Source organism: Salvelinus sp. IW2-2015, linkage group LG37 (genome assembly GCF_002910315.2).
Source record: "Salvelinus sp. IW2-2015 linkage group LG37, ASM291031v2, whole genome shotgun sequence".
NCBI lineage: Eukaryota > Metazoa > Chordata > Actinopteri > Salmoniformes > Salmonidae > Salvelinus > Salvelinus sp. IW2-2015.
Window position 1 is genome coordinate 10,497,276 of NC_036876.1, and position 20,970 is coordinate 10,518,245.

Below are 20,970 nucleotides of genomic sequence, written 5' to 3' on the forward strand. Positions count from 1 at the left end.
ATTACATTTTACATACTGAGACAAGGATATCCCTACCGGCCAAACCCTCCCTAACCCGGACGACGCTATGCCAATTGTGCGTCGCCCCACGGACCTCCCGGTTGCGGCCGGCTGCGACAGAGCCTGGGCGTGAACCCAGAGACTCTGGTGGCGCAGCTAGCACTGCGATGCAGTGCCCTAGACCACTGCGCCACCCGGGAGATCCAGGTGGCTCCACTCCATTATGATAGAGTGGCCAGATGGAAGCCACTCCTCAGTAAAAGGCACATGACAGCCCACTTGGATTATGACAAAAGGCACAAAAAGACTCTCAGACCATGAGAAACAAGATTGTCTGGTCTGATGAAACCAAGATTTAACTCTTTGGCCTGAATGGCAAGAGTCGCGTCTTGAGGAAACCTGGCACCATCCCTACGGTGAAGCATGGCGGTGGCAGAATCATGCTGTGGGGCTGTTTTTCAGCGGCAGGGACTGGGAGAATAGTCAGGATCGAGGAAAGTGAGAGATTCTTGATGAAAACCTGCTCCAGAGTAGAGGTCGACCGATTAATCGGAAATGGCCGATTAATTAGGGCCCATTCCAAGTTTTCATAACAATCGGAAATCGGTATTTTTGGACACCGAATACACCTTTTATTTATCCTTTATTTAACTAGGCAAGTCAGTTAAGAACACATTGTGTTCTGTGGGTGGGTTAACTGCCTTGTTCAGGGGCAGAACGACAGATGTTTACATTGTCAGCTCGGGGATTCAATCTTGCAACCTTACGGTTAACTAGTCCAACGCTCTAACCACCTGATTACATTGCACTCCACGAGGAGCCTGCCTGTTACGCGAATGCAGTAAGAAGCCAAGGTAAGTTGCTAGCTAGCATTAAACTTATCTTATAAAAACAATTAATCAATCATAATCACTAGTTAACTACACGTGGTTGATGATATTACTAGTTTATCTAGCGTGTCATGCGTTGCATATAATCAATGCGGTGCGTAGGACTGTCTTGCTCCAATGTGTACCTAACCATAAACATCAATGCCTTTCTTAAAATCTATACACAAGTATATATTTTTAAACCTGCATATTTAGTTAATATTGCCTGCTAACCTGGCTCGTTTCAAACTCTGTGAAGACTATTTCTTCCTAACAAAGACAGCCAACTTCGCCAAACGGGGGATGATTTAACAAAAGCGCATTTGCGAAAAAAGCAATCGTTGCACGAATGTACCTAACCATAAACATCAATGCCTTCTTAAAATCAATACAAAGAAGTATATATTTTTAAACCTGCATATTTTGCTAAAAGAAATCCAGGTTTGCAGGCAATATTAACCAGGTGAAATTGTGTCACTTCTCAGTGCGTTCATTGCACGCAGAGTTAATGTATATGCAACAGTTTGGGCCGCCTAATTTGCCAGAATTTTACGTAATTATGACATAACATTGAAGGTTGTGCAATGTAACAGGAATATTTAGACTTATGGATGCCACCCGTTAGATAAAATACGGAACGGTTCCGTATTTCACTGAAAGAATAAAGGTCTTGTTTTCGAGATGATAGTTTCCGTATTCGACCATATTAATGCCCAGGTAGGGGCGAGGATAGGGACAGAAGCTATACTGTTACACTGGCAATATGTATATGAAACACAAATCGTATAGAGAGAAATTGTCCTATAATAACTACAACCTAAAACTTCTTACCTGGGAATATTGAAGACTCATGTTAAAAGGAACCACCAGCTTTCATATGTTCTCATGTTCTGAGCAAGGAACTTAAACGTTAGCTTTTTTACATTGCAGATATTGCACTTTTATTTTCTTCTCCAACACTTTGTTTTTGCATTATTTGAACCAAATTGAACATGTTTAATTTTATTTGACGCTAAATTGATTTTATTGATGTATTATATTAAGTTTAAAAAAGTGTTCATTCAGTATTGTTGTAATTGTCATTATTACAAATAAATGTAAAAAAATTATAATAATAAAACGGCCGATTAATCGGTATCGGGTTTTTGGTCCTCCAATAATCGGTATCGGCTTTTTTGGTCCTCCAATAATCGGTATCGGTGTTGAAAAATCATAATCGGTCGACTCCAGAGTACTCAGGACCTCAGACTGGTGTGAAGGTTCACCTTCCAACAGGACAACGACCCTAAGCACACAGCAATGAACGCAGGAGTGGCTTCTGGACAATTCTCTGAATGTCCTTGAGTGGCCCAGCCAGACCCCGGACTTGAACCTGATCTAACATCTCTGGAGAGACCTGAAAAAAGCTGCGCAGCGACGCTTCCCATCCAACCTGACAGACCTTGAGATGATCTAAAAAGTAGAATGGGAGAAACTCCCCACATACAGGTGTGTCAAGCTTGTAGCCTCACACCCAAGAAGACACGAGGCTGTAATCGCTGCCAAAGGTGCTTCAACAAAGTACTGAGTAAAGGGTTTGAATACTAATATAAATGTATGTTTTGAATATATATATATACATACATATGCAAAAAAATCTAAAAACCTGTTTTTGCGTTGTCATTATGGGGTATTGTATGTAGATTGATGAGGGGGAGGGGGAAACAATTTAATCCATTTCAGAATAAGTTTGTAATGTACCAAAATGTAGAAAAAGTAAAGGGGCCTGAATACTTTCCGAATACACTGTTGGTCAAGCTTTGTTTGTTTTGCAAATTGCACATTGAAAGACAGAGGGTAACAAAGTCTAACCAAACTTGGTTTGTTAATGATTGTTTGTTTATTTGCATGTGAACGAGTGTGCTTACGCTGGAAATAGAATGCATGGGAGTGATTGAGAGAAAAGCAGTGGCCACGAGAATATACAGTTGAAGTCGGAAGTTTACATACAGTTAGGATGGAGTCATTAAAACTCATTTTTCAACCACTTCACACATTTCTTGTTAACAAACTGTAGTTTTGGTAAGTCGGTTAGGACATCTACTTTCTGCATGACACAAGTATTTTTTCCAACAATTGTTAACAGACAGATTATTTCACTTATAATTCACTGTATCACAATTCCAGTGGGTCAGAAGTTTACATTTTTTTGCGTCCAAGATGGCTTAGCAGTTCAGACGTCATTTCTGTTTCGTATTGTCGTGTCCTGTATATATATATATTTACACCTTTCTTCGCATATCTTTTATATATTTTATTATCCAAGAACTCAACTACAAAAGCTTCCCTGCAAAAGCTTTCCTGCAACCCGCTTCACCAATTACAAAAAAGTATTATTTACCTCAAATCTGAAAAACCACCGTGGAAGCTAGCCAGGGGCTAAATTCAGAAGCTAGCCAGAAAGCTAACCAGAAGCTATCCGATAGCTAGCCAGAAGCTAATCTGTAGCTGCCCAGAAATTAGCCGGTCTGCTGGCTAGCGTTGGTGTTTCAGCTGCCCACGTTTTGTGGTCATCAGCTATTCCTTTAGCTCGATAATCTACCGGCACTTTTGTGCAACGCGACTCGGACCGGAGCATTCCGGGACTTTTTTTTCTCTCAGTTTCCCCGGATTTCAGCCGCAGGCTCTGGACATTTGCAGCTAGCTAGCTGCAAACCGTGTGACTACTGGCTTACGTCGATCCCGGAGCAAACTCAAATCATTCCGGAGCTAGCCAGCTGAGGAGTTCCATCAGCCATTCCTGGGCTACAGCCACCTATCCGGACCCGTTTTTTTGTTGTTTTGTTGTTGCTGCAGATACGGAGCCCCACCGGGCCTTCACGACTGACTGCCGACGTTATCTGCCCGAGGGAGTTATCCAACTGGCACCTCCGTCCCGACGTTACCTGAACGCTCATCTGGGGCCCGCTAACCGTTAGCTGTCTTATCGGCTGCTATCTGAATAAGTATATCGGACAATTATTATTATTATTATTTTTTTATTTTTTTTCTTGGGTCACTAATCTATTTTGCCAATTTGGATTGATCCCCTCTACCACACGGAACCCCACTAACCTACCGACGGAAACGCACGAGGTATCTACAAACAGACTTCCATACTATGCTATCTTGCTACCGATAGCCATCTACCCGGCCAGCTGTCTGGATCGCCGTGACCCCAACCAACCTCTACTCACTGACCCTTATTGATCACTCGATTAAGCATGCCTCTCCTTAATGTAAATATGCCTTGTCCATTGCTGTTCTGGTTAGTGTTATTGGCTTATTTCACTGTAGGGCCTCTAGCCCTGACCACTATACCATATCCAACCTCACAGTTCCACCACCCACATATGCGATGACATCACCTGGTTTCAATGATGTTTCTAGAGACAATATCTCTCTCATCATCACTCAATACCTAGGTTTACCTCCACTGTATTCACATCCTACCATACCTTTGTTCTGTACATTATTCCTTTAAGCTATTTTATCGCCCCCAGAAACTTCCTTTTACTCTCTGCTCTAGAAGTTCTAGACGACCAATTCTCATAGCTTTTAGCCGTACCCTTATCCTACTCTCCCTCTGTTCCTCTGGTGATGTAGAGTGAATCCAGGCCCTGCAGTACCTAGCTCCACTCCTATTCCCCAGGCGCTCTCTTTTGATGACTTCTGTACCGTAATAGCCTTGGCTTCATGCATGTTAACATTAGAAGCCTCCTCCCTAAGTTTGTTTTGTTCACTGCTTTAGCACACTCTGCCAACCCGGATGTTTTAGCCGTGTCTGAATCTGGCTTAGAAAGACCACCAAAAATTCTGACATTTTCATCCCCAACTACAGATTTTCAGACAAGATAGAACGGCCCAAAGGGGGCGGTGTTGCAATCTATTGCAAAGATTGCCTGCAGAGTTCTATCCAGGTCTGTTCCCAAACAATTTGAACTTCTACTTTTAAAATCCACCTCTCTAAAAACAAGTCTCTCACCGTTGCCGCCTGCTATAGACCACCCTCTCCCCAGCTGTGCTCTGGACACTATATGTGAACTGATTGCCCCCCATCTATCTTCAGAGCTCGTGCTGCTAGGCAACCTAAATTTTAACATGCTTAACACCCCAGCCACCCTAACATCTAAGCTTGATGCCCTCAATCTCACACAAATTATCAATGAACCTACCAGGTACCACCCAATTCCGTAACACGGGTACCCTCATAGATATCATCCTAACTAACTTGCCCTCCAAATACACCTCTGCTGTTTTCAACCAAGATCTCAGCGATCACTGCCTCATTGCCTGCATCCGTAATGGGTCAGCGGTCAAACGACCTCCACTCATCACTGTCAAACGCTCCCTGAAACACTTCAGCGAGCAGGCCTTTCTAATCGACCTGGCCGAGGTATCCTGGAAGGATATTGATCTCATCCCGTCAGTAGAGGATGCTGGACATTTTTTTAAAATGCCTTCCTCACCCTCTTGAATAAGCATGCCCCATTCAGAAATTTAGAACCAGGAACAGATATAGCCCTTGGTTCTCTCCTGACCTGACTGCCCTTAACCAACAGAAAAAACATCCTATGGCGTTCTGCATTAGCATCGAACAGCCCCGTGATATGCAACTTTTCAGGGAAGCTAGAAACCAGTATACCCAGGCAGTTAGAAAAGCCAAGGCTAGCTTTTTCAAGCAGAAATTTGCTTCCTGCAACACAAATTCAAAAAAGTTCTGGGACACTGTAAAGTCCATGGAGAATAAGAACACCTCCTCCCAGCTTCAACTGCACTGAAGATAGGAACACTGTCACCACCGACAATCCACTATAATAATGAGAATTTCAATAAGCATTTTTCTACGGCTGGCCATGCTTTCCACCTGGCTACCCCTAACCCGGACAACAGCACTGCCCTCCCCTCTGCTACTCGCCCAAGCCTTCCCATTTCTCTTTTTCCCAAATACAGTCAGCTGATGTTCTAAAAGAGCTGCAAAATCTGGACCCTTACAAATCAGCCGGGCTAGATAATCTGGACCCTTTCATTCTAAAACTATCTGCTGAAATTGTTGCCACCCCTATTACTAGCCTTTTAACCTCTCTTTCGTGTCGTCTGAGATTCCCAAAGATTGGAAAGCAGCTGCGGTTATCCCCTCTTCAAAGGGGGACAACTCTTGACCCTAACAGCTACAGACCTATATCTATCTATCCTGCCTTTCTAAGGTCTTCGAAAGCCAAGTCAACAAACAGATTACCGACCATTCGATCCCACCAATACCTTCTCCGCTATGCAATCTGGTTTCAGAGCTGGTCATGGGTGCACCTCAGCCACGCTCAAGGTCATAAACGATATCTTAACCGCCATCGATAGGAAACAATACTGTGCAGCCGTATTCATTGACCTGGCCAAGGCTTTTTGACTCTGTCAATCACCACATCCTCATCGGCAGACTCGACAGCCTTGGTTTCTCTAATGATTGCCTCGCCTGGTTCACCAACTACTTCTCGATCGAGTTCAGTGTGTCAAATCGGAGGGTCTGTTGTCCGGGCCTCTGGCAGTCTCCATGGGGGTGCCACAGGGTTCAATTCTGGACCGACTCTCTCTCTGCATACATCAATGATGTCGCTCTTGCTGCTGGTGATTCTCTGATCCACCTCTACGCAGACGACACTATTCTGTATACTTCTGGCCCTTCTTTTGACACTGTGTTAACAACCCTCCAGGCGAGCTTTAATGCCATACAACTCTCCTTCCGTGGCCTCCAATTGCTCTTAAATACAAGTAAACTAAATGCATGCTCTTCAACCGATCGCTGCCTGCACCTGCCCGCCTGTCCAACATCACTACTCTGGACGGCTCTGACCTAGAATATGTGGACAACTACAAAATACCTAGGTGTCTGGTTAGACTGTAAACTCTCCTTCCAGACTCACATCAACATCTCCACTCAAAGTTAAATCTAGAATTGGCTTCCTATTCCCGCAACAAAGCATCCTTCACTCATGCTGCCAAACATACCTTTGTAAAACTGACCATCCTACCAATCCTCGACTTCGGTGATGTCATTTACAAAATAGCCTCCAAAACCCTACTCAATAAATTGGATGCAGTCTATCACAGTGCCATCCGTTTTTCACCAAAGCCCCATATACTACCCACCACTGCGACCTGTACACTCTCGTTGGCTGGCCCTCGCTTCATACTCGTCGCCAAACCCACTGGTTCCAGGTCATCTACAAGACCCTGCTAGGTAAAGTCCCCCTTATCTCAGCTCGCTGGTCACCATAGCAACACCTACCTGTAGCACGCGCTCCAGCAGGTTTATCTCTCTGGTCACCCCCAAAACCAATTCTTCCTTTGGCCGCCTCTCCTTCCAGTTTCTGCTGCCAATGACTGGAACGAACTACAAAAATCTCTGAAACTGGAAACACTTATCTCCCTCACTAGCTTTAAGCACCAGCTGTCAGAGCAGCTCAATAGATTACTGCACCTGTACATAGCCATCTATAATTTAGCCCAAACAACTACCTCTTTACCTACTGTATTTATTTATTTATTTTGCTCCTTTGCACCCCATTATTTCTGTCTCTACTTTGCGCTTTCTTCCACTGCAAACAACCATTCCAGTGTTTTTAGTTTTATTTTACTTGCTGTGTTGTATTTACTTCGCCACCATGGCCTTTTTATATTTTTTATTTATTTATACATATTTTGTTTGCCTTCACCTCCTTATCTCACCCTCACTTGCTCATCTATTGTATAATAGCTTATTTTTTTCACTGTATCATTGACTATATGTTTGTTTTACTCCATGTGTAACTATGTGTTGTTGTATGTGTCGAACTGCTTTGCTTTATCTTGGCCAGGTCGCAATTGTAAATGAGAATGTGTTCTCAATTTGCCTACCTGGTTAAATAAAGGTTAAATAAAATAAATAAATAAAATAAAACATACACTAACTTGACTGAGCCTTTAAACAGCTTGGAAAATTCCAGAAAATGATGTCAAGGCTTTAGAAGCTTCTGATATGCTAATTGACATAATTTGAGTCAATTGGTGGTGTACCTGTGGATGTATTTCAAGGCCTATCTTCAAACTCAAAGACTTGACATTTTTGGAAAATCAAAAGAAATCAGCCAAGAACTCAGAGAAATCTTTGTAGACCTCCACAAGTCTGGTTCATCCTTGGGAGCAATTTCCAAATGCCTGAAGGAAAACACGTTCATCTGTACAAACCATAGTATGCAAGTATAAACACCATGGGACCACGCAGCCATCATATTGCTCAGGAAGGAGATACGAAAAGTGCAAATCAATCCCAGAACAACAGCAAAGGACCTTGTGAAGATGCTGAAGGAAACGGGTACAAAAGTATCCATATCCACAGTAAAACGAGTCCTATATTGACATAACCTGAAAGGCCGCTCAGCAAGGAAGAAGCCACTGCTCCAAAACCACAATAAAACCACCAGACTATGGCTTGCAACTGCACATGGGGACAAAGATCGTGCTTTTGAGAAATGTTCTCTGATCTGATGAAACAAAAATATAACTGTTTGGCCATAATAACCATCGTTATGTTTGGAGGAAAAATGGAGGCTTGCCAGCCGAAGAACACCATCCCAACCGTGAAGCACGGGGGTGGCAGCATCATTTTGTGGGGGTGCTTTGCTGCAGGAGGTACTGGTACACTTCACAAAATAGATGGCATCATGAGGGAGCAAAATTATGTGGATATATTGAAGCAACATCTCAAGACATCAGTCAGGAAGTTAATGCTTGGTCGCAAATGGACAATGACCCCAAGCATTCTTCCAAAGTTGTGGCAAAATGGCTTAAGGACAACAAAGTCAAGGAATTGGATTGGCCATCACAAAGCCGTGACCTTAATCCTATAGAAAATGTGTGGGCAGAACTGAAAAAGCGTGTGCGAGCAAGGAGGCCTACAAACCTGACTCTGTTACACCAGCTCTGTCAGGAGGAATGGGCCAAAATTCACCCAACTTATTGCTTGTGGAAGGCTACCCGGAATGTTTGAGCCAAGTAAAACAATTTAAAGGCAATGCTACCAAATACTAATTGAGAGTATGTAACTTCTGACCCACTGGGAATGTAATCAAAGAAATAAAAGCTGAAATAAATCATTCTCTCTGCTATTATTCTGACATTTCACATTCTTAAAATGAAGTGGTGATCCTAACTGACCTAAGACGTTTTTTTTTAACTCGCATTAAATGTCAGTGTCACGAACGTCGTAATCCTCTTCGTCTGAGGAGTAGTAAGGATCGGACCAAAGCACAGCGTGGTTTGAATATGTTCTTCAATTTTTAATGAAGAACACTTAAACAAAAACAACAAAACGAATAAGACGAACGTGACTGCTATATAAACACTGTGCTAACATGCAACATGACATAGACAATAACCCACAACTAACAATACAAAAGAGGCTACCTAAATATGGTTCCCAATCAGAGACAACGTAAAACACCTGTCTCTGATTGAGAACCATGTCAGGCCAAACACATAGAAATATACAAACCAGACATACAACATAGAATGCCCACACAGATCACACCCTGACCAACCAAAACATACAAAGCAAACTATGGTCAGGGCGTGACAGTCAGGATTTGTTTAAACGTATTTAGCTAAGGTGTATCTATGTAAACTTCGACTTCAACTGTACTGTAGCTTGTCAAATTAGGAAGTCTATTTGTCTGACCTCTATGGGAGCAATGCTGGTAAAATTTGCTTTTAAATTGTGCACTGTTACCTTTGGAATTCTGAAATGTCATGTTAGAAAGTGTCTTTAGGGTTGATACGTTTAACTGCAAGCCAGCGTTATGTATGGGCTATAGTGGTCATGAAAAAACATTGTAGCAATGCATAAATGCAACTACATTCTACATTTATTAACTGGGTTGTGTTTCACAATTACATCACGTTGTCAATGTCATTTTTCTTGGCAGTATTACCGTTGCTGCTTACAGACGATTTTATCAAAAGTTTGAAACAATGCCATGGGTATTGAGTGAATCAGATCTTGTCTAGAGATTGAGTGGGTCATTTGTAGAAAGGGAATTAGAGGAATTGTTATGATCTTCCCTACTTTGCTAAGTTAAGTTGTATTGGGCTGTATAGGCTATGGTTTATTTGACCTCTGTGCTACCTATTTGAAAACAATGCCACCTACTGTACCTGTGTTGGATTCGATCATAGGCATATAGCCTAGGCCGGCTATTCCCAAACTGAGGTACGCGCAATGTAGTCGGGGGTACGCCAAATAATAAAAGTCCGTTTAGATTTTCCAACAAGGCTATACATTTGGGTGATGTTTTTTTCTTGCCTGAGTAGCCTCGTTTCACTGCCAAAAATAAAATTAAACCATCTAGGTGTTCAGCGAAATAACAACACAATGTCAAATACAGGTAGCCTAGTCAAATAATTAACATCCAATCACATTATCCGTTACTTTCTCACGGCAAACCTTCACTCTTGCGCAGACATTTAGAAACGAAACATGCCAATTTGAAAAAAAAGAACAGGAGTTTTTTTGACGAGAATTAAGACGACCTTCGAGTAGTAAGACATGTATAAACGCAACAGATACCATTAATAAGGGGCTAGAAGCATCTCATGGTGAGCTACCGAGTGGCTAGGACAGGCAAGCCCCATACTATTGTGGAGGACTTAATTCTTTCTGCTGCCCCAGATATGGCTGGGACAATCAGGGGGAAAAGGCTAATAAAACTACACAGACAATGCCTTCATCAAACAGCACTGCTTCACGATGCATCAGTGACATGGCAGGAGATGTTTTGAAACAATTACTGCTTCGCATACAAGCCAGTGAATTCTATGCGTTACAGCTGGATGAGTCAACAGACGTGGCGGGCCTGGCACAGCTCCTGGTATATATTGTCACCAAAGCCCCATATACTACCCACCACTGCGACCTGTACACTCTCGTTGGCTGGCCCTCGCTTCATACTCGTCGCCAAACCCACTGGCTCCAGGTCATCTACAAGACCCTGCTAGGTAAAGTCCCCCCTTATCTCAGCTCGCTGGTCACCATAGCAGCACCTACCTGTAGCACGCGCTCCAGCAGGTATATCTCTCTGGTCACCCCCAAAACCAATTCTTCCTTTGGCCGCCTCTCCTTCCAGTTCTCTGCTGCCAATGACTGGAACGAACTACAAAAATCTCTGAAACTGGAAACACTTATCTCCCTCACTAGCTTTAAGCACCAGCTGTCAGAGCAGCTCACAGATTACTGCACCTGTACATAGCCCATCTATAATTTAGCCCAAACAACTACCTCTTTACCTACTGTATTTATTTATTTATTTTGCTCCTTTGCACCCCATTATTTCTATCTCTACTTTTTCTATCTCTACTATCTCTACTCTACTTTTTTTTTTACTTGCTATATTGTATTTACTTCGCCACCATGGCCTTTTTATATTTTTATTTATTTATATATATATATTTTGTTTGCCTTCACCTCCCTTATCTCACCTCACTTGCTCATATTGTATATAGACTTATTTTTCACTGTATTATTGACTGTATGTTTGTTTTACTCCATGTGTAACTATGTGTTGTTGTATGTGTCGAACTGCTTTGCTTTATCTTGGCCAGGTCGCAATTGTAAATGAGAACGTGTTCTCAATTTGCCTACCTGGTTAAATAAAGGTGAAATAAAATAAATAAATAAATAAATATGTCCGTTACATTTATGGGAGGTCAATTAAGGAAGACATTCTCTTCTGAAAACCACTGGAAACCAGGAGAGGATATTTTTTAAAGTACTGGACAGCTTTGTGACATCAAACGGGCTTTAACAACATTCAGAAGTGTGCAGGTTATCAAGGGGCAAAGTATTGACACGTTTTTTAAAATTGAGAGACGAGCTTAAAGTTCTTTACTAACAATAATTTTCACTTGTCTGACCACTTGCATGATGACGAGTTTCTCACACAACTGGCCTATCTGGGTGATGTTTTTTCTCGCCTGAATGATCTGAATCTAGGATTACAGGGACTCTCCGCAACTACGTATATTCAATGTGCGGGACAAAATTGAGACTATGATTAAGAAGTTGGAGCTCTTCTCTGTCAAGGACAACTCACAGGTCTTTCCATCATTGTAGAATTTTTTGTGTGCAAATGAACTCAATCTTACGGACAATGTCAAATGTGATATAACAAAGCACCTGAGTGAGTTTGGTGTGCAATTACGCAGGTACTTTCCCGAAACGGACGACACAAACAACTGGATTCGTTATCCCTTTCATGCCCTGCCTTCAGTCCACTTACCGATATCTGAACAAGAGAGCCTCATCGAAATTGCAACAAGCGGTTCTGTGACAATTTTATTTAATCAGAAGCCACTGCCAGATTTCTGGATATGGCTGCGCTCAGAGTTTCTTGCCTTGGCAATTCGCACTGTTAATACACTGATGCACTTTGCAACCAAGTACCTATGTGAGAGTGGATTCTCGGCCATCACTAGCATGAAAACGAAATACATGCGCACACTGTGTGTGGGAAATGATTTAAGACTGAGACTCTCTCCAATACAACCCAACATTGCAGAGTTATGTGCATCCTTTCAAGCACACCCTTCTCATTAACCTGTGGTGAGTTATTCACCATTTTTGATGAACAAATAAGGTTTTATATGTAAGATGGTTAAAATAAAGAGCAAAATTATTGATTACTATTTGTGCCCTGGTCCTATAACAGCTCTGTCACTTCCCACATGCCGGGTTGTGACAAACTCACACTCATTCTTATGTTTAATAAATGTATCGTATAATGTGTGTGTGTGTGTGTGTGGCAGGCTTACAATGATGGAAAAATACATTTGAGAGTGCGCTGACCCTGGTGCTAGAGGGGTACGCAGTTGTAGGTTGAATGTTTGAAGGGCTACGGGGCTATAAAGTTTGGTTACCACTGGCATAGCCTAAAAACTCAAGGAATGAGGTAACTCCTATTTCAAGAGAGAATAAATCTAATCAAATATTATTTGTCACATGCACCGAATACAACAGGTGTGGACCTTACCATGAAATGCTTACTTACAAGTCCGCTGCTGCTACTCTCTGTTCATCATATATGCATAGTCACTTTAATCATATCTACATGTACATACTACCTCAATCAGCCTGACTAACTGGTGTCTGTATGTAGCCTCGCTACTTTTATAGCCTCGCTACTGTATATAGCCTGTCTTTTTACTGTTGTTTTATTTCTTTACTTACCTATTGTTCACCTCGTACCTTTTTTGCACTATTGGTTAGAGCCTGTAAGCCTGACACATCCAGCCTCCCCCACCAGCAGCCAGAGGCTTGTGAAATCACAAGATAATATTGTAGGAGAAAAAAAAGTTTAAATCAGCTAGTAAACCGGTGTATGATCTGATTTGTTACAGCTTTCCTGCTAATTTAGTTGCTTGCAACTATGTTGTATTTGGATTGCTTCATGTAACACCCCAAGCAACTGATAAGCAATTACTCTGCAACTTGGTTGCATCCGGTTGCAAAAACTTCTACTTTGTGAAACTAGTTGTAAGCAACAGTCAATCAAAACAAATGCTTTTGTCACCTGATCCATAGCTGTCAGTGCTGCAGGATCCGCAATCAAGTTGAATAGAAGAGACATTAGCCTAATGGGAGCTTTAAATGAATATTGTCATCATGGACAGTCATGGTTTATGTACATGGTTTATTAGTCAATAAATTGAATTTTTTTTGGTGAGGCTAGGTTGTTATAGTATTTTTACAAGAAGATCAACTTTTTTTCTGCTCACTTTCTTTCTAAATGGGTAAAGCAATCGTCACATGGGAAAATATGAAATTAAGATGAAATTCTTAATCTGGTGTGCCTCGCCCAGATCAACATGAATTTGTATGGGGTCTAGTCTAGGTCCGATAAACGTACACCGTGTTTTGGGATATCAAATACAGCTAAGGTAATTGGAGAAGCATGTTAACAGTTACCAGCTTCTATGTGTCCATATAAAGGGGACTGGAGACTGGGGCCATGTGGAAGTGCCTAAACAAATATGTCTGCATCTTCCTCCTGCTGACCCTGTCAGGCGTCTTCTTCCTGTTCCGCAACATCAGCATTCTGGAGGTGAGGAGGAAAGTGAACTTCCCCCAGTACAAGTCCAAGCTTACTTCCATCACAATCTACCTGTGTTACTCTACGACCTTCTTCCCCTCAGTGACCTCTACTCTCATCCACAGTGGAAGTTAGACCTATGCATCTGGGAACTATGCAGCAACCACTCAGAGGGTCCTACTCCCCTGGACCACAATCAAAGCTGTAACCACCTGGGCCAGGAGCGCACACCTGAGGAAGCTCTGGAGGAGCATTACCTCCTGGAGTCCATTGCCTGGCCAGAGCCTCCCCCCCAGCTCATGTCTATATCCCTGGAACAGACCAGTGACCCTGCGCACAGCCATTTTGCAGTGCTGCCAGCAGTGGGTGGGAGAGAGTGGCACGTGGGGGACCAGCTGGAGTCTCTGGTCCTTATGAAAGATTTCCAGGGAAGTCCCAAGAGCCATGGTGGGGACTTCTTGCTGGCTAGGCTGCACTCCCCAGAGCTGGGGGCGGGCGTTGCAGGACAGGTGTTGGACCACCAGAATGGGACCTACTCTGCCATTTTTCTGTTAATGTGGGAGGGGTCCGTACAAGTGGAGGTGACACTGGTTCATCCTAGTGAGGCAGTTGCTGTTCTACGAAACTTACGTGAAGAACAGCCCAACCGGGTGCTTTACAAGAGCCTGTTCCGTTATGGATTACTGTCTGAGACCACAATGTGTAACCTTTGTCTGCCGACCAACCAGGAGCCGCTGTGCAATTACACAGACCCCCACACGGGTGAACCCTGGTACTGCTACAAGCCTAAGCAGCTGCTGAGCTGTGACACACGGATCAACCACTTCAAGGCAGGCTACCAGAAAGATCTGATAACCGACAAAGAAGCACTGCTCTTCCAGAGGTTAGTGTGGCGTAAAAAATAGTGTGCGTGGGAATGAGTTTTACCTTAGACCTATGCAGCCTTTTTCCCAATATACAATTACAGAATGTTGTTCAGGTGATTGTTATTGCTTGCTTTTAAACATTTCAAATTATTATTTTACTTTTTTAGTGGTGTAAACCTCAAGACACATATTCAGGCTAAGGGGTCTGACAGTGTCACTGTGCTGCCTAAGAAGAAAGGTAGGAAAAATTGTTGCAGTATGAAGACAAATCGGAGAGTGTATGTAAAGTGATGGTAGCTGGTGCATCATGTTTCCTCTCGTATTTCAGACAAACCAGAGGTGGAAAGCAGCCATGCAAAGCCAGCGCCTGTCAGGACCACTCCCTCTGGGTATTACTTCCAAGGGTCATGGCAGTCCCTGGGTGATATCGTGATGCGCCAGTTTAATGATCCAACTGCCATTACTCAGTGTTTGAAAGGCAAGGTGGTGTACATGTACGGAGACTCCACCGTCAGACAGTACTATGAGTTCCTCACCAGCTTCTTGCCAGGTGACTGCTGTTTGCCAAACCTATTACATCTCACACTCAGCTGTTTCAGGTGCGTTCAAATTCTCTCTCTATAGATCCGTTTATACAGGGCTGTTGTGGAGCAGGTCGAGAGCTTCAAGTTCCTTGGCGTCCACATCACTAATTACCTAACATGGTCCACACACACCCGCACAGTCGTGAAGAGGTCACGACAGCACCTCTTCCCCCTCGGGAGGTTGAAAAGATTTGGCATGGGCCCTCGGATCCTCAAAAAGTTCTACAGCTGCACCATCGAGAGCATCTTGACTGGCTGCAACACCACACAGTATGGCAAATGTGGACAGCCCAGTACATCACTGTGGCCGAGCTCCCTGCCATCCAGGACCTCTATATCAGACTCCAACCACTCAAGCCATAGACTGTTCACTCTGCTACCATCCGGCAAACGGTACCGGAGCATCGGCTCTCGGACCAACAGACTCAGACAGCTTCTACCCCCAAGTCATCAGACTGCTAAATTGCCAAACTGCTAAATAGTCAATTAATGGTGCCCTAGCTATCTGCACTGACTCTATTTTGCACGAACCCTACGCACACACACTAGACTATATGTGCAAAACATATACACACTCACTAGACTATATATACACAAACACTACATTGAAACTCCTAAACAAAACCCACACATATTCACATGCACTACATGCGCACATACACACATAACACACACACGCAGACCGACACAACACAAACACACATACGTGCACATTAGACACACACTCACACACACACACACACTTTCCATAATCGTCATTCGCTGCTGCTGCTCTGTTCTTTATTTTACTCATTATCTATCCTGATACCTAGTCACTTTACCCTTCCTTCATGTACATATCTACCTCAAATACCTTATTATTATCTATCCTGATACCTAGTCACTTTACCCTGCCTTGTACATATCTACCTCAAATACCTTATTATTATCTATCCTGATACCTAGTCACTTTACCCTTCCTTCATGTACATATCTACCTCAAATACCTTATTATTATCTATCCTGATCCTAGTCACTTTACCCTGCCTTCATTGTACATATCTACCTCAAATACCTTATTATTATCTATCCTGATGACTAGTCACTTTACCCCCTGCTTCATGTACATATCTACCTCAAATACCTATTATTATCTATCCTGATGACTAGTCACTTTACCCTGCCTTCATGTACATATCTACCTCAAATACCTTATTATTATCTATCCTGATACTAGTCACTTTCCCCTGCCTTCATGTACATATCTACCTCAAATACCTTATTATTATCTATCCTGATGACTAGTCACTTTATCCTGCCTTCATGTACTATCTACCTCAATACCTTATTATTATCTATCCTGATGCCTAGTCACTTTACCTGCTTCATGTACATATCTACCTCAAATACCTTATTATTATCTATCCTGATGACTAGTCACTCTACCCTGCCTTCATGTACATATCTACCTCAATACCTTATTATTATCTATCCTGATGCCTAGTCACTTTACCTGCTTCATGTACATATCTACCTCAAATACCTTATTATCTATCCTGGTGATAGTCACTTTACCCTGCCTTCATGTACATATCTACCTCAAATACCTTATTATCTTTCCTGATGCCTAGTCACTTTACCCTGCCTTCATGTACATATCTACCTCAAATACCTTATTATCTATCCTGATGTCTAGTCACTTTACCTTCACTGGAATTGTGATACAGTGAATTAAAGTTAAATAATCTGTCTGTAAACAATTGTTGTAAAAATTACTTGTGTCATGCACGAAGTAGATGTCCTAACTGACTTGCCAAAACTATAGTTTGTTAACAACAAATTTGTGGAGTGGTTGAAAAATGAGTTTTAATGACTTCAACTGTACTGGGTGTATTGATACTGATACACCATCCAAAGTGTAATTAATAACATCCCCATGCTCAAAGGCATATTCAATGTCTGCTTTTTTTTACTCATCTACCAATAGGTGCCCTTCTTTGTGAGGCATTGGAAAGCCTCCCTTGTCTTTGTGGTTGAATTTGTGTTCGAAATGCACTGCTTGACTGAGGGACCTTACAGATATTTGTATTTGTGGGGTACAGAGGTGAGGTAGTCATTCAAAAATCATGTTAAACACTAGTATTGCACACAGAGTCCATGCAACTTATTATGTGACTTGAAAAGCAAATGTGTACTGCTGAACTTTTTTAGACTTGCCAAAACAAAGTGATTGATTCCAGCCATGTCAGCCTTTCATTTCACTTATTGACTCAAGACATTTAAAAAACATAATTCCACTTTGACATGATTGTGTGTTTTGCAGTTACTTTCTGAAAGCACTTTAAAGTGTAATTTGTCCAATGTCACGGTTGTCCCGCCCTCTCAAAATAAATGACACCAGCCAGTTGAATGAAGATCATGGTCTTCATTAGAAACCAAGTGCCTACTGGCAATGTGGTCGGATGCCACAGTCCATACCACGTCAATCCCTGAATAAAATGGGCCTATAGAGATACAACTATTTATGAAGAGATATCTTCCCGAATGAGAGAAAAAATAGTTATCCCGTTCCCACGTCCAATGCCAGTGCAAAATCAAAAACATCGTAGGCTACATAAAGGCCAAGGACTGAGTTTAAACTGAACTACAAATGTATTGGGAATGTATGGGACAGAGTATGATGGAGTTGCAGAAGAAATGCATGACAAGTGTATGGCCTAATTTTCCACCTGTAGGCTACCTTTAGATCGAGCCAGAATGAAAGGTGGATGGGTGGTGATTAGTCTATTTCGGTTGCTGTATCAGATATGAAAATGATACATTAGCATTGCAATCCTTTTCGATTCTATTATATTCTATAGTATTCTGTGAATCTTTGAGCATTTTCCAGCTGTCAGTAAAGTGCAGCAGATGTCCAAACTGATGCGTAAAGGCGCGTAGCTTTCTGCAAGCATGAGCGAGGCCATTATCCAATATATTGCAGGCTTCAATATGAAGGCCTCTTTAAGATACCTTTATATTTATACTTTATTCCTTTATAAAGCCACTTGACTTACATGCATGCTTCTTTGCACTTTTTGTCAATTGCTGCTTTTATCCATGCATTTTCAGAATTTGACCGCACGTCTTGCTTAGCAGAATTATTGAGGTTCCATTAGCGAATGATCAATGATTTGTCCTATACTAAAGGTTATTTGGAATACAAGATTACAATAATATAAAGACAACTTATGTAAACATCCATGCGTAAAGAACAACCCTGTCCAGACATGTTTGGATAATATGTTGCGCCATTCAGAGATGCAATTTGTATCCTCTTTAACTTAACCTGTTTCTGTTTTTACTGAGGTAAAAACTGTGCAATAATTGTATTTTATACACATATCCAGATGTGGTGACTTTTTTAGGGATGGGAGAGATTCACTGAATATTTATTTGTATGGCTGTGGACAGGTTGAGGTTATCGGGACAGTAGCCTATTGCGCCCAGTCTTAAATCGTTGGATAACAAAAGTAGGCTGTAATGATGAGAGTATAAAACTATTGTCTATAAAAGTGTGCCGTTTTCTGTCGATTTACACAGCTTGTGTCATAATGGGAGGTCCAGGGCAGGTTCGATTAATTTGCATACAGTTAAGGGGCCAGGAAATCTGGTCAAAATACAGACGAGGTGGGCAGAGAAGAGACATATTTAATTAAGTGTAGACAACGAATCTCGATCAGATAGTGATCAAATCTTGATCGCGATGGCGACAACCATGTTTATGCAAGGTGTAATCATGGCTTCTGTCACATATGTATCTCGCAACATTAATCTCACTCTCTCTCTGTCACAGAGTTGAAGGATTTCAACCTTCGAAGTCCGGGGAAGGCAGGGCCCTTCATGGCGGTGGACATCCCCCACAATATTCTGCTGAAGTACCGCAGCCATGGGCCCCCCATCACCTGGACCCCTCTCAGCATCAGTCAGCTGCGCTATGTAGCTAATGAGCTGGATGGCCTGGCCGGGGGCTCAGACACTGTTGTAGTCATCAGTGTTTGGGCCCATTTCTGTACCTTCCCTGTGCAGGTTTACATACGTCGACTCCGCCACATTCGAAGGGCGGTGGTGCGGCTTCTGAACCGGGCTCCGGGGACTGTGGTAGTGGTGCGCTCGGCAAACCTCCGGGCCCAAAGCCTAAAAGAGAGCCTCATCGTCAGTGACTGGTTTTCGGTTCAGTTGGACGGGGTGATCAAGGCCATGTTCAGGGGCCTGAATATCAAGTTAGTGGATGCCTGGGAGATGACCCTTGCCCACCACCTCCCACACAATATCCACCCGCACCCTCCGATCATTAAGAACATGATAAACACTATCCTCTCTCACGTCTGCCCAGTGAAGAACTAGCAGAGAAAGTTAAATTATTTCTGGCACAATTTACAAAATAACTAGCATGGGTGGAGCGTTGTCCGACTAGGTTACATGATTCATCACTTGAGCCTGCTAAATTTTAACATCTACGAGCAAAAAGTACATCTCAACGCCATGAAGAGTCTAAATGACAATGGCATTCTACTAACATATCTAGTGACAGAAAGATTGCCTCAAATCAACATGTAGCTTTTGTCCAGGCTGCGCTCTCCAAATTCCAAAGATTGTACAACAAATTGCAATGAAATAGTATTTTCTTACAGGTTTTATTCTTTGTACTGTACCTCTGCTTTAAAAAAGAAAGGAATTCACTTTTCAATCAAATAAAGCCATTTGTGGAATTTTTTCAAAGGTGTGCGAAACTGGTGATGTCAATCTTTTTGTGTGTTTGACAGAAAGACATCAACCCAAGGGACACCTGCCCACGGGGCTCAAAAGTTTTAATGATAAGGTTTCGCTGTACCGTTGTGTCCAAGTGCCCTACAGAAACAAGGGTGTGCAGATTTGTTGGCGTCATGGTTGCACCACTACTACAACAGAAACGGCATGCTTCTCGCCCAACCAGGTCAACAATGTTTCTCCGGTAATATGGGTCCGATCATTTTTCTTCCTCTAGCGAATCTCCAGGACCACATTTTAGATTCAGAAACCATGTCGTGGGCCGTTCTAAAAACAGATCTCTTGTCTGTCATCATTACAAACCTGACATTTTTAAGGAGACAGTGTACAATTTTCAATGTATGCTGAACAAAAATATATACCCAACATGTAAAGTGTTGGTCTCATGTTTCATGAGTGGAAATATAAGACCCCAGGAATGTTCCATATGCACAAAAAGCTTATTTCTCTCAAATTTTGTGCACACATTTGTTTACATACCTATTAGTGAGAATTTCTCCTTTCCCAAGATAATCCATTCACCTGACAGGTGTGGCATATCAAGATCAAGAAACTAATTAAACAACATGATCATTGTGCTTGGGACAATAAATGGCCACTCTAAAATGTGCAGTTTTGTCACACAACACAATGCCACAGATGTATCAAGTTTTGAGGGAGCGTGAAATTGGCATGCTGACTGCAGGAATGTCCACCAGAGCTGTTGCCAGAGAATTTATTGTTCATTTCT

At 42.4% G+C, this 20,970-nt stretch overlaps 1 protein-coding gene across 2 annotated transcripts; it reads left to right on the plus strand.

Moving 5' to 3' along the window:
* Positions 1-2,048: 2,048 nt before the first annotated feature.
* LOC111960447 (NXPE family member 3) lies at positions 2,049-20,196 on the plus strand. Of its 2 annotated transcripts, none has more exons than XM_070437952.1 (6): positions 2,049-2,416; positions 13,903-14,014; positions 14,128-14,885; positions 15,036-15,106; positions 15,197-15,467; positions 19,267-19,788. In XM_070437952.1, exons 1-6 carry the CDS (start codon positions 2,334-2,336, stop codon positions 19,415-19,417), a joined length of 1,446 nt encoding a protein of 481 aa, XP_070294053.1. In that variant the 5' UTR covers positions 2,049-2,333; the 3' UTR covers positions 19,418-19,788. The 2 variants fall into 2 exon arrangements, with proteins under 2 accessions (XP_070294053.1, XP_070294052.1); XM_070437951.1 differs by having other exon boundaries at positions 2,068-2,416; positions 15,197-15,418; positions 19,267-20,196.
* The last annotated feature ends 774 nt before the right edge of the window (positions 20,197-20,970 follow it).

Bases quoted from the DNA above. Each gene is read 5' to 3' on its own strand.
- LOC111960447 (XM_070437951.1), top strand. From the start codon at position 2,334: ATGGGAGAAACTCCCCACATACAGGTGTGTCAAGCTTGTAGCCTCACA. The intron at 14,015-14,127 runs GTGAGGAGGAAA...TCTCATCCACAG, and splicing joins GCAACATCAGCATTCTGGAG to TGGAAGTTAGACCTATGCAT. The intron at 15,107-15,196 runs GTAGGAAAAATT...CTCGTATTTCAG, and splicing joins TGTGCTGCCTAAGAAGAAAG to ACAAACCAGAGGTGGAAAGC.